The 13,917-nt window shown below is 43.4% G+C and overlaps 1 protein-coding gene across 3 annotated transcripts in view; it reads left to right on the plus strand.

The window, feature by feature from the left end:
* TJP2 (tight junction protein 2) overlaps nucleotides 1–7,031 on the plus strand; it is a 105,270-nt gene extending 98,239 nt beyond the window's left edge. For 2 of the 3 annotated variants that reach the window (XM_047767746.1, XM_047767744.1), the window contains exons 19-23: nucleotides 121–333; nucleotides 1,872–1,982; nucleotides 3,166–3,495; nucleotides 4,603–4,688; nucleotides 6,115–7,031. In XM_047767746.1, coding sequence (XP_047623702.1) covers nucleotides 121–333; nucleotides 1,872–1,982; nucleotides 3,166–3,495; nucleotides 4,603–4,688; nucleotides 6,115–6,280 — 906 coding nt within the window. In that variant the 3' untranslated portion in view covers nucleotides 6,281–7,031. The remainder of the gene's footprint in view (nucleotides 1–120; nucleotides 334–1,871; nucleotides 1,983–3,165; nucleotides 3,496–4,602; nucleotides 4,689–6,114) is intronic. The other variant, XM_047767745.1, reaches the window with a different exon arrangement.
* Nucleotides 7,032–13,917: the final 6,886 nt, after the last annotated feature.

Genomic DNA, 13,917 nt, shown 5'->3' on the forward strand with positions numbered 1-13,917 from the left:
TCCCTTTCTAGAACAAGTCAAGGTTTCTGTCACTTGGCTGTGCCCTTGGGAATTTTCTTGAGCCCTCACTCCCAGGAGCCATGTCAGATCCCACTGACCCTCCGAAACAAATTCCTCTAGATGGAAGGGATGGATGATGACCCCGAAGACCGCATGTCCTACTTAACCGCCATGGGCGCAGACTATCTGAGTTGCGACAGCCGCCTCATCAGTGACTTTGAAGACACCGACGGCGAAGGAGGCGCCTACACTGACAATGAGCTGGATGAGCCAGCCGAGGAGCCACTGGTGTCTTCCATCACCCGCTCCTCGGAGCCGGTGCAGCATGAGGAGGTGAGGCGAGGCAGGCCACGGGCTGCCAGGCCACGGGCTGCCAGGCCACGGGTAGGAGAAGGAGGTTCTGGTGTTTCACTTGAATTCCTCTGGCCAGTGTTGATTCAGGGTGTTGTGGCAGGTATTCCTAAGGGTTGGACCAGATGACGTCTAGGGTGCCCGGAAGCAGGACAGGAAGTAAGCGCTGGGAGAGGTTGAGTGATCAGTACTCATCACACAGATGTCCTTGGGCACGATGATGGTGTAAGGTCCAAATTTCAAGTGGGACGTTATTTTTAAATACAATATTGTTGTATTTACTTGTAACCTTTGATTAGGTCTCTGTACTCTTAGGTATCTGTGCTTTTTCTTCTCCAGCCTCCCTTTAACCTTCCTAATCTTGCCAAAACTCCTGAATGTTTTCCCCATCAGTTTCCTTCTCTCTTGTGTTTCAATTTTTTAATTGAGTTCATGATCATTTATATGTCTGATTCCGTGTACTGTGCATCCACTGGCCAGTGTACAGACAGCTTCTGTGATCCAAGAAATCACATCACCAGACACTAAGTTAGAACCAGAGTGTAGACTATTCTCACCTCAGAGAACATTGGAATAATGATCTTTGTAGATAAGCCTCTCCATATATTTGGATAATTGTTGCTGTGAACTCCTCTTTAGCACTTTAGCTCACATCAGTGAATGGTTTTATTGTTTATGAAATAAAAGTACCAAAAATATGGAGTTCCCAGTGTGGCCTGGTGGTAATGAACCTGACTAGTATCCATGAGGATGTGGGTTCAATCCCTGGCCCTGCTCAGTGGGTTAAGGATCTGGCGTTGCTGTGAGCTTTGATGTAGGTCACAGATGTGGCTTGAATCCCGGGTTGCTGTGGCCGTGGCATAGGCCAGCAGCTCCATTTCAACCCCTAGCCCTGGTACATCCATATGCCACAGGTGGAGCCTTAAAATGACCATATATAAGTTGACAGGAGGAACAACTCTCTATGACAGAAAAAATTGGTATATATATCAGGCAAGTTGTAAAGGATAAATGAATTCTTAGGAGTTCCCACTGTGGCACAGTGGGTTAAAAATCTAACTGCAGCAGTTCAGGTCACTGTAGAGGCACAAGTTTGATCCCCGGCCCAGCGCAGCAGGTTGAAAGTTCTGGTGTAGGTCACAGGTGCAGCTCATTGTTACTCCCTAGCCAGGGAATGTCCATATGCCTTGGGTGCAGCCATTTTAAAATGAACTCTGAAATGTCTCAGCTGAGTGAATGCTTTATAATGTTAGTAGCTTTTAGTGTCAAAAGAGACTTTAGACTTTAGGGAAGACCTAAAGAGAACAGTACAGTGGATGCAGCTAGTTTTGGAACACAGTATCTTAAGCACTTGCTAGTAGGGGAATATGCCTGGTAACAGCCTTTTTGGTCAAGAAGCCCTGGGTCAGTACCTCAGCTTCCGAATTCACACACGTTCACAGAACTCCAGCAAAGCAGACCAGTGCTCTCTTCTTCCTGCTGGGATGTTCTTGTTGTGAATGAACCTTTATGTCTTGTAGAGCATAAGGAAACCCAGCCCAGAGCCACGAGCTCAGATGAGGAGGGCTGCTAGCAGAGATCAACTTAGGGACAATAGCCCGCCCCCGGCATTCAAGCCAGAGCCGCCCAAGGTACGTGGCTGGGAAGCCCAGGATGGGAAGGCGGAGGAAGCAGACGCCCTTGGACCGCACACGTAGCCAGGGAGGAGCTCAAACAATAAGATGGTGTTGGATTATGTAAATGGATTTTCCATTTACTGGGCTCTCTATTAGAGCCTCTCTTTTGGCCTTTTGGGTGAAGCCAAAATTAGGAAAAGGCAAAAAAGCAGGCAGACAAGGCAGTTTTAGAAGAAGGTACAATTTTAGAACAATTAGTGTCTGTTTCATTTTGTTTATTTGTTTATATAGAAAGAATAGACGTGTAATGAATACTGCATGCCCAGAATCACTTTCTTAGAATCTATTTTACTTTTTCTGTCCAGTTAAATTTTCCTGCCCACAGTCTGATTCAGATGTACCTGAAAAATCCTTGGTGGTAACTTGGCTACAGAAAACAATCACCACCATTGTTTACAATGCCTCTCATATAAGGACCACTTATTATTTTTTTAATACATCATTATCCAGAACAGAGTCCATGTGAGGACACTGGGGCATATGTCATATGATTGTTTACCCCTCTGGCTTTTGCTTCTAGCCCAATAAAATTTGTCTGTAACTCAATACTTGAAATAAGAAGAAAGTAGTAATTGGCTTCTGTGAGCTTTTAGAAGTAATTAGTGGCCTCATAAAAGAGATCAGTGTAAATTTACCAGCAGGCCTAGGATGAAAGTGTGAAGGAAAAGTGGCCATCAGCATGATATGCTGCCCTCCCTGCCCCCCAATCCAGGCTTATGTACCTCTGGCTGGACCTGGGTCTTATCTTTAGGCTGGTCATGCACTCGTGGTATGGTGCCAACCTAGGAGCCACTCTTCCATCCTGAAGCCTGCCTTGTTCGGAGGTCTTCGCAGAAGTTCTAATTGCCTCTCAGACAAAGTTAGGTCTGGTTGGCCTCTAATACTCCTGGGCCTTCCAGCACTTCCCCAGCACCCTCTCGGTTTCTTCAGGCACTTAGTGCTCTTCTGTAGGGAGTGAGGGAGGGCTCCGGATGCCAGACCAGTGGCTGTGTGCCCTGCCATATCTGATTCCTTGTTGGAATAGAATTTGTTGACCACCTTTGGAAACTGATCAGGAAATGGAGTGTATTAAATCACTAATAGAGATTTGCAAAGAACCCATAAGCTCCAGGTAAAACTATGTCATTGCTCTCTGCAGGCCAAAACCACAAACAGAGAAGACTCCTTTGACCTCTCCAGATCCTACGAATACAAATCGAATCCCTCAGCCATTGCCAGTAATGAAATTCCGGGGACATCCACCAAAGGTTGTCCTCCTCCCATTGCAGCAAAACCCACCTTTGGACGGCCTATACTGAAGCCCTCCACTCCCGTCCCTCCCCCAGAGAGTGACGAGGCAGGAGAGGGCAGTGAGGAGCAAGATGGCGCTCCCAAGTCTGTCCTGGGAAAAGTAAAAATATTTGAGAAGATGGATCACAAGGCAAGATTACAGAGGATGCAAGAGCTTCAGGAAGCACAGAATGCAAGGGTAATTGTTTGCAACCACTAGGTTATCTTAGCGTGTTGACAGTAAGAATTTTGAAGACGTTTCATTGCAGTGTAATGATTTTCGATCCTTTTGCCACTGCTGCACACATGTATGATGCAGAACACCTGTGTGTTGTTTCTATATTGTCACCTCTCTGGGCATCCCTTTATTCTTCTAGTCAAGTAACATTGTCGGTGCATAAGAGTCTGCTCTTTATACTTCTGAAGTCTATATCGGGTTTGGAATGGGGACGTGTGACAAGAGAATCTGTGGTCTCTTTGAAATTATTTTTTATTAAATTTAACATTTGTTATGTTTGGTCACTGAGTTTTAATTTGCTCCCAGATTTGCCATAGAAACCAAGCAAACCTTGGGTGTTAAAGTTAAAAGGCTTATAGGTTGGCCTTTTGATGTTGTTTAAATTTTTATGCCACGTGCACATAAAATACTTCGTAACCTTTCAAAGGCAAAGAATTTAAGTAAAGGTTCATGAAGCATATTCTGCCCAGCGATTATGGGAGTTCATTTATGTTTATTACAACAACAGGGCTTCTGAGCCTTTTCCTTTTTTCTTTTCTATCTGGTAGTAAAATGTGTATAAAACTTGGCATTTTAACCATTTTTAAGTGTTCAGTGGCATTAAGTATATTCACATTGTTGTGTAACCATGTCTACCATCCATCTCCAGAACTTTGTCATCTTCCAGAACTGAAACCCCATATATATTAATTATTCCCCATAATCCCCTCCCTCGGCCCTTTAACCACCATTCCACTTTCTGTCTCCATGAATTTTACAGCTTAGGAGCCTCATATATCATGCAATATTTGTCTTTTCGTGTCTGACTTATTTCATTTGGTGTAGTGTCCTCAAGGTTCAACCACGTTGCAGCATGTGACAGAATCTCATTACTTTTCAATGTTATTCCTATTTGGCATCTACCACTAGGCATTACCTGTGACCTTGGAGACTAGAGAGTTGCTTCTCTTTTGCCTCTTCTCCTTGAAATGGGATTGGGAAATGGGGCCAGCAGGAAATGAGCAAGCTGACTGTCCAGTCATTAATCTCTTCCCTCTTGTTCTTTTTTATTTTCCTTAATCACCGCAGATTGAAATTGCTCAGAAACATCCTGATATCTATGCAGTTCCAATCAAAACACACAAGCCAGACTCTGGCCTGCCCCAATATATAAGGTAAGGGCTGCCCAGAAGGTACAGGTCTAAAAGGTGGGGCTTGTGTAGGACTGGAATGCCTAAGAAAGAATTTTCTTCACCATCCCAAAGTGACAAGATTTTTGTTTTATTTTTTTTTTTTTCCTGGTTAACTCTTCACCTTGGTCAAATTTTTTTTTTTTTTTTCCCAGCCAAGACATGCAGCAGCTTGATGTGGGAATCTCAGTTCCCAGACCAGGGATTGAACCCAGGCTGCAGTGGGGAAAGCACCAAATCCTAACCTTGAGACCACAGGGAACTCCCTATTCAGTCAAATTTAATTATAAAGATAACAGAGTCAGAATTTCATGGTAGTGTTGATTGTGTGCTAAAACTGACACAAAGTAATCGTGGACATTTCATGCGGGTCCCCTTAGGCCCATTGGAGCAGAGATCTGTTCAGTTATGTTAGGATAGGAGTTCTCATCGTGGTGCAGCGGAAACGAATCTGACTAGGAGCCATGAGGTTGTGGGTTGGATCCCTGGCCTCCTTCAGTGGGTCAAGGATCTGGCATTGTCGTGAGCTGTGGGGTAGGTCGCAGGCTCGGCTTGGATCTGGCATTGCTGTGGCTGTGGCATAGGCTGGTGGCTACAGCTCTGATTAGACTCCTAGCCTGGGAACCTCCATATGCCATGAGTATGGCCCTAAAAAGACCCCCCCCCCGCAAAAAAATCATGTTAAGATAGCACATGAATTATGGCTCTTGTTTCATTGCTAATATTTTCTTGCTCTTAGCCAAGCTCCTTAATTCCTTTGAGTTACCTAGCAAAGTCAGGACACTTGTGCTAAACTGTGGTCTGAGGGGAAGGTGACAATCAATTGACCGGTGTCATAAGAAGCTTTATGTTTAAAGTGCTGTGTAAGCACTAGTAATAATCGCAGTGTCTTCCTGTTGAGGCTTCATACTGGATCATTTCCGGCTTCCAAGGACAGGAGATAAAAATCACATTTTCTTACAGCCATCCTGACTGGAAACAAGAGTCTAGTTTTATAGCAGTAGAAATCTAGAGGCAAATTTCTCCTTTACTAATTGAAGAGTGACACAGCCAACCAGGTAACCCCTGGCAACAGAGAGAACTTGGTATAACTGACTGAACCTGGCAGAGAACTCGCTCTGCTGTGCACATAAAGCCAGTGAGCTTAGGAAGGAACCTCCATCTAGCTGGAGAGTTCTTAGGTCAGGGAGCGTGTGTCTGGCTTCCCCACTCACTGCTCCAGTGGGCGTTGACCTTGACCTCTTGCTTCCATCCCACTCCCACCACCACTCTGTGCACCTGCACCAGGGCCAGGAGTGCCCAGGTTTGTTGGCAGAGTGTGGCTCAGAGATAAGCCATCTGTCCTGGCAGTTGCCCAAGGCAGGCATCATTACATCTCCACAGGCTGCATGTAACCCTCTTGCTTTGTTAGTTCCAGGCCCCCCGAGCCACAGAGAGGTCCCGCCAGACTTTATCAGGATCCCAGAGGAAGCTATGGCAGTGATGCCGAAGAGGAAGAATACCGGCAGCAGCTGTCAGAACACTCAAAACGTGGTTATTATGGCCAGCCTTCGCGCTACCGGGACACGGAATTATAGATGTCTGAGGATTGACTCCCCACTGCGGCCACTTATAGCAGCACTCCCACTGGTGATGGGAGGTTGGTTTTTTTTCCAGTTTCAGTGCACTGTGGAGGTCTGCTGGGGAGCCCAGGGGCTGGGGCTGGGGAGTTGATGACTTTTTGCTCAGAATTAAGAGAAACACTACAGTCTGATACGGTTACCTGCTTCAGTGGACCAAAATCTGTATTAATTCTGTTTGCATATTTTTGACATGTATATTAAGAAATGATAACTATTTTTCCTCATTAATAACTGCCTTCCGGGACTGTTTCAATGAGAAAATGCAGGAAAAAAAAAAAGGAATAAAAATACTGTTGGACTCAAACTAAATTCAAAGAAATATTTTATTACAGCTCTATAAGTGCCTTTGATGAGAAGTGTCTTAAATTTTCTTCCTTTGAGGCTCTCCGCAAAGCCATAATGGACTAAAACACTTTGACTAAATTTTTATACCAGTTTAATAACTACGGTTTTCTCTGTACTGTGTCATCTTTTCAAGGCATTTGTCTTCATAATATTTTCCATAAATTCTGACTGTATATATAAGAGCTATCTACCAGTGCTAAACAGCCTGAAGAACAAGAAGTGGGTATAGAAGTATTTTGTCTGTCTGTTTGAAACCATGCACTGCACAAAAGCAGATACTCAAGAAAAACACATTTCCCGAGAGTGTGTATTGACATCAGTCAGTTTTATAATTTAATAAAATGGAGGATATTGCAATCGATAAGGTGCTTTGTGGTGGATTTCTGCATTACTTTCTACTTTTAAGTGTGGCTTTTATTTCCCTTACCATAAAAGTGAGGACATGGTGGAGTTCCTATGTGGTTCATCAGGTTAAGGATCTGGTCCTGTCACAGCAGTGACCCTGGCCCTGGCACAGCCAAAAAACTAGTGAGGACACACTCATTACTGAACTTTGGAAAATGGAGACACATACGAAAAAGTAAATAAAAATTACCCATAATCTCATCCCTCAGGTAATACTGATGCATTTCTCTAATTATTTATTTATGGATGCTGTGTGTGTTACAACTGGGAATATGCTGTTCTCTTTCCTACTTTTTGTATTTATTTGAGAGTTTCTCTCAGGTAGTTAAAACTCACGTGACATCGTGGCTAATAACTGCAGAACAGTATATCCCGTGACTGCTGCTGCCTAGGTGGATAGTTCTGTTGTTGGCTGCTTGGATCATTTCCGGGTTTTTACTTCCTTTTACATGAAATGTACCTCATTTGATTTGTATATCAATGATCAGCATTTCAATCCTTTGCTGCAGGTCAGGTTCTCAGAAATGGAATTGCTGAGTAAAAGCAGGGGGACATTTTTAAGGCTGTTGATGTTTACTGCTGAATTGCTCCCTTGAAAGTTGCATCAATTTATACTGCTGCGTTCACTCCAAATGTTAAAATAGAATTTAAACGAGATGGCCTAGAAATTTAGGCTGTGTGAATCAAAAGTACCCTGAATCTAGGAAAGAAGTCTTGGTTCCATTAATAAGAGTTTTTTATATGAATTGACACAAAGGTGATAAGCTTGTATTGTAGTTGAGTGGGAAATTCAGTGTACTTATAACCGAATTACATTATAAATATATCCTTGATTGTGTCTCTGTCAACTTGGTGGCTGTAATTTATAAACTATAGTGCAGTACCTTGAATTTCTGAGCAGGCTTCAAGGCGTTGACTCAAATCTGCATATTTTATAAATAAAAGCCACCTTTTGTGGATAGAACAAAAAACATGAATTTATTTTGCTTATGTTCTTTTTTTTTTTTTTTTTTTAAGGGCCGCATCCACGGCATATGGAGGTTCCCAGGCTAGGGGGCCTAATCAGAGCTGTAGCCACCAGCCTATGCCAGAGCCACAGCAACGCAGGATCCAAGCCGCGTCTGCGACCTACACCATAGCCTATGGCAACACCGGATCCTTAACCCACTGAGTGAGGTCAGGGATTGAACCTGAAACCTCATGGTTCCTAGTCAGATTCGCTTACCACTGAGCCATGACAGGAACTCCTATTTTGCTTACGTTCTTTAAATACAGGAATGAGCCCTTTTGCAGACTCAGCGAGGGGAGGACAGGCTTTTGAGCAGGAGCTGGGCTGACATCTGGCTCCAGCACTTTTTTGTGATGCTGTACGTGGTACAGATAGGAAGGACCAATGTTGCCTAGAATGTCCTGACAGTGCCCAATGGACCACCAGTGCATGTCCCACCCCTTTTTAATTTGTATTCTGCTTTGTCCTGGGAAGGATTTAAGGCTGCCTAGTACATCTGCGGAGCACAAGTAGGGAAAAAAATGGGTGCTAGGCAAATGAGGGGAGAGGGAAGAATATCAGAATGGAAAAGACAAGCATGAGTGAGAGGAGTGTTCACTCTACACGCTGTCAGGGCTCCTCTGCTTCTCAGAGGGCGGAGATGTGATGGGTCCATGATTTGGTTCAGAATGAACATGTCCATGGGAGGGAAGGAAGTTGTTCCAGAATTCTCTCCCCTCCCCTGTTCTATTCTATAGTGTCTCTTTTGCATCTTGCATTTGTGACCTCTTTCGTGCAAGAAGGATCTTGGAGGTCCCTTTCTTACTGCATTCTTCCACGTAGGGCAGTAGCATAATTCCAAAGGCCATTTAGTAAAAGTTCTGGAGAAAGTACCAAAAGCTGCAGTGTAGACGCACTGCTCTGCCTTCTGATCTAATCGAGAGATAAGTTCTAGAGCATTCAAGGTCATTGCCTCTCACATAGTAGTAGGACATACATGAAGCCCCCAAGGAACACATGTTATCCGTCTTTCTCCATTTCACTCGAGTGGGCGGGGGTGGGGGGAGTGTTTGAAATGCAGGGTAGATCAGGCGTCAAGAGTGCAAGCCTCGCACAAATTCGTAGGATAAAACGTGTGACTTATTTGAAGGTTTGCAGTCGGAGCAGCCTCCAGCCTCCAGCCTCCGACCTGAGACTCCCTGAGTCTGCACAGCAGTCCCCCTTCGTGAGCAGAGTGTTCACTCTCTGCCCTTCAGAGAAGAGCAGCGTAAACTTCCGTTCATCCCTGATTACTATTTCCATCGACCACGATTTTATTGGGTTAATGAAACAGCAATAATTGGGGAGGGGACTGTAGGGGAGTTGGAGAGATCTTCATTGGGGTAGCAGGTCGTCAGACCAGGTTTTGAGTGAAAGTAGTTTGGGAAATACAAGGAAACTCCACAATGGGAGACCAGAATTTAATCCCCCCCCCCAAGAAATGCCAGTGAATGGCATGAAACATGTGCCTCAGGGTTTTCCCACCCAGACTAGGTGTATGTTCACCTGCTGGGTTCAGGGTTTTTTTTTTTTAATTAAAGCATAGCTGATTACAGTGTTGAGCCAGTTTCTGCTCTACAGTATAGTGACTATATAGTATATATATAGTATACATATATGTATGACTGGGTCACATATATATATTATATATATGACTTTCTTTTTCTCATTCTGTCTTCCATCATGATTTTGTTTTGTTTTGTTTTGTTTCCTTTTTAGGGCCACATCTGTGGCATTTGGAAGTTCCCAGGCTAGGGGCTGAATTGGAGCTGTAACTGCCGGCCTACACCACAGCCACAGCAACGCAGAATCTGAATTGTGTCTGTGAGCTACACCACAGCTCATGGCAATGTTGGATCCTTAACCCACCGAGCGAGGCCAGGGATCAAACCCACACCCTCATGGATACTAGTCAGGATCGTTACCACTGAGCCACAACAGAACTCCTCTTCCACCATGTTCTATCCCAAGAGACTGGATACAGTTCCCTGTGCTGTACAGTAGGACCTCATTGTTTATTCATTCTAAATGTAATAGTTACATCTACCAACTCCCAACTTCCTGTCCATCCCACTCCCTCCCCCTTGGCAACCAAGTCTGAGTCTGTTTCTGTTTTGTAGTTTCGTTTGTACCGTTTTAGATTCCACATGTGTGATATCATATGGTATCTGTCTTTCTCTAACTTACTTTGCTTAGTATGAGAATCTCCAGTGGCATCCATGTTGCAGAAAATGCCATTATTTTGTGCTTTTTTTTTTTTTATGGCTGAGTGGTATTCCATTGTGTATATGTACCACATCTTTATCCATTCATCTGTTGATGGACATTTAGGTTGTTTCCATGCCTTGGTTATTAAGGGCTGCTCAGTGCCCATGTGTATGGGGAGCGGGGAAGGAGATACCCTCGCCTCCCTACTTCAGGCAAAGAAATGCAGAGGCTGGCAGTTAACAGGCTGGAGCTTGCAGTGGTGCAAGGCCCAGGGTGGAGGAGCCCTGACAGCGTGTACCATGATGATGATCGGGCTGTGACTCTACTGAGTTCTCCAAAGTGAGGGGTTTTTTTTTTTGGTTTTTTTTTCTGTCTAGTGTCTTACAGTGGGTTGGGAGAACAGAAGAATGAGGGAATTATTCCCAAGGGAAGGTGAAAACCTACAGAGCATTCTCCAGAGAAACGGAACCAAGTAGGATGTACGTACATAAATGGAGATTTATTTCAAGGAATTGGTTCCCATCATAGTGGAGGCCATTATTATTTGGTAAAATCCCAAGTCTGCAGGCTCGGTCAGCAGACCACTGGGGAAGACATGTAGTATGAGTGCAAAGGCAATGGCCTGCTGGCAAAATGCCTTCTTGTGCCCAGGGAAGATCAGTCTTTGTTCTCTATCTAGACCTTTAACTGATCAGATGAGGTCCCCCTGCATTTGGGGGGGGACAATCTGCTTTACTCAGAAGCCACAGGTTTAAATGTTAATCTCATCCCCAAAACCCCCTCACAGAAACAGCCAGAATAATGTTGGACCAAATAACCTGGCCACCATAGCTCAGCCAAGTAGACACAGAATTAAGCATCACAGCACCCTTCATCTTGTAAGCTACTCCTGCTTCTTAGCCACTGTTAGAGCATGAATGAACCAAAAGAAGGGAGAATTACATGTACTTACACATCTTTGTAATTTTATGTGATATTGTTGTATGTTTTACTTATATATTGATATTTTAAGTAAAGAATAAATTCAATTTTAGTTAGAAAAGCCTTAAACATTAAGGGGAGTTCCCATTGTGGCTCAGTGGTTAACGAACCCCGCTAGTATCCATGAGGTCTCGGGTTCAATCCCTAGCTTTGCTCAGTGTGTTAAGGATCCAGCCTTGCAGTGAGCTGTGGCTTAGGTTGCAGATGCGGCTTGGATCCCATGTTGCTGTGGCTGTGGTGTAGGCCAGTGGCTACAGCTCCAATTAGACCCCTAGCCTGGGAACCTCCATATGCCACGGGTGCAGGCCTGAAAAGACAAAAGACAAAAAGGAAAAAAAAAGAAAAAAGAAAAACCTTAAGCATTAAGGGAAAACAAAAATGAATAAAAGGGATTCAAATAATAGAGTTGAGAAATCCCAATAAAAATAGTTGATATTTTAAAGTAATAGTTAGTGAAATAAATGAGATTTAAATAAAAGGCTGAATGGCAGTTAATATATTGTGTAAATAGGGAGGTAATAAAACCCATTGCCATCCTACCTTTTATTTTAAATCACATCTGTCTTTACAGAGGTATAAAATTGTCACAGTCTGCTTTCCCTAAACTAGTAATGGCAATACTAGTATTTTGATATTTATTTTGTGTAACAAAAAAAGCGAGATATGGTTTCATTACTTCTGAACTGTCCTCAGATTCTGTTCCACCTCCAAGTCCAGGTTTCTCTGTCCTGAGCTCGAGTGTCTCCAGGAAGGATGATTGAGGAAGAGACTGATATACAACAACCTGGGAGAAGAGATGTATTGAGGTAATGACAGTAGATCTGTCTCTGAGGATGAGAGGAGAGAGAAGTGGAAAGAATGAGGACCTGGAAAAAATGAGGGGTAGGGCTGGAGCTGTACTAGAAACTTCCCAAACCCCTTTCTTGCTTCTTTCCTAATCCCCACTAAATGCTCTTTTCTCTCTGCCTTTCCCTCCAGTTCTAAAATGACTCCATTAGGGACTACACTACTGTGTATATGTGGACCAAAGGACCTGTGGAAACAAATGATGAATACACATAAACCTCATTTAGAAGCGGGAAGTGGGAATTAGAGCAAGATACTTTGGAAGGGTTTGAAACAGGGGAGAGATGGGTTCTGAATCTTTACAAATGAATGTAACTTTGAGTCAAAATGTAAATGATTGAAATTTCAGGCGTGTAAAAATATCAAAATGTTGTTTTCATTTTGTCTTTTCAGGGCCACACCCTCGGCATATGAAAGTTCTCAGGCTAGGGGTCCAATCGGAGCTGTAGCCACCTGCCTAAGCCAGAGCCACAGCAACGTGGGATCTAAGCTGCGTCTGCAACCTACACCACAGCTCACAGCAACGCTGGATCCTTAACCCACTGACCAAGGCCAGGAGTCGAACCTGCAACCTCATGGCTCCTAGTTGGATTCTCTAACCACTGAGCCACAATGGGAATGCCTCAAAATGATGTTTTATACCAGTAAGTACACTGGCATTTCATTACTTAAAATTAGTATGATGGGCCAGGATAGAGTGTCACTAATCCAGTCCCTTCCCTAAATCAAATGTTGGTTCCCCCTAAAGCTGGTTTCCTGGTTATCCCTATCCTGCTGGAGCAGTCCATAAAGGTTATAAGCTCAGATTCTGGAAATGAAATGATTTTTAAGTTAAAGCCCAAATATTGTCAGTTGTTAACTTAGAACCTTGGGCAAGTCACTCAAATATTTTAAGCCTCAGGGGTTTTGTTTTTTGTTTTAAATAAAATAGGATAGAAAACTATAACACTGTGTCAGGGCTGTTTTGTGGCACTTTAATCAAATGGTGTGCATAAAATGTTTGCAATAGTAGCCAGCACAAAATAAATGCTCAATAAAATAGCTAGTATTATAATCCTCAGTGATTTTCCCATATCAATTTAGAAACCTGAGTGGTATCTTTCATTTTCTTACTCTTCCTCCAAATGATGACCTACTTCATTCTACATAAGAACAATTTTTGAATTGTCCCTCTATCCCTTTTCCCACAGCCACTACCTTAGTTCAGCTGGTTGTAAACTCTTTAATCCTCCTCCTAGAGAGCAGGCAGAATCATCTTTCTAACATAGATCTGAGAATGTCTCTGTCCTGCTTAAAAAAATTGATGACTTCCCCTTGTCTAGAACAAAGCTTAATTCTTGAATTTTTTATTGAGATAAAATTGACATAAAACGTTGTGTATGTTGAAGATGTGCAGCTTGTTGATTTGATACATTTATTTTTTTCCTTTTTTTTTTCCTTTTTTTTTTTTTTGCTTTTTAGGGCCTCACCCAGGGCACATGGAGGTTCCCAGGCTAGGGGTCGAATCAGAGCTATAGCCGCCAGTCTACACCACAGCCACAGCAACACCAGATCCGTGCCTCGTCTGCAACCTACACCACAGTTCACCGCAACACTGGAGCCTTAACCCACTGAGCGAGGCCAGGAATCAAACTTGCATCCTCCTGGTTCCTAGTCAGATTCGTTTCTGCTGCAGGAACTTCAACATTTGCTATATTTATATATTGTAATAGGATTACCACTTTGGCATTAGCTAACACCTCTATCATGTTTCTTTTTTTTTTGTGGTTAGAATAATTAA

This window comes from Phacochoerus africanus, chromosome 2 (assembly GCF_016906955.1).
Source record: "Phacochoerus africanus isolate WHEZ1 chromosome 2, ROS_Pafr_v1, whole genome shotgun sequence".
In the NCBI taxonomy this organism is placed as follows: Eukaryota; Metazoa; Chordata; class Mammalia; order Artiodactyla; family Suidae; genus Phacochoerus; species Phacochoerus africanus.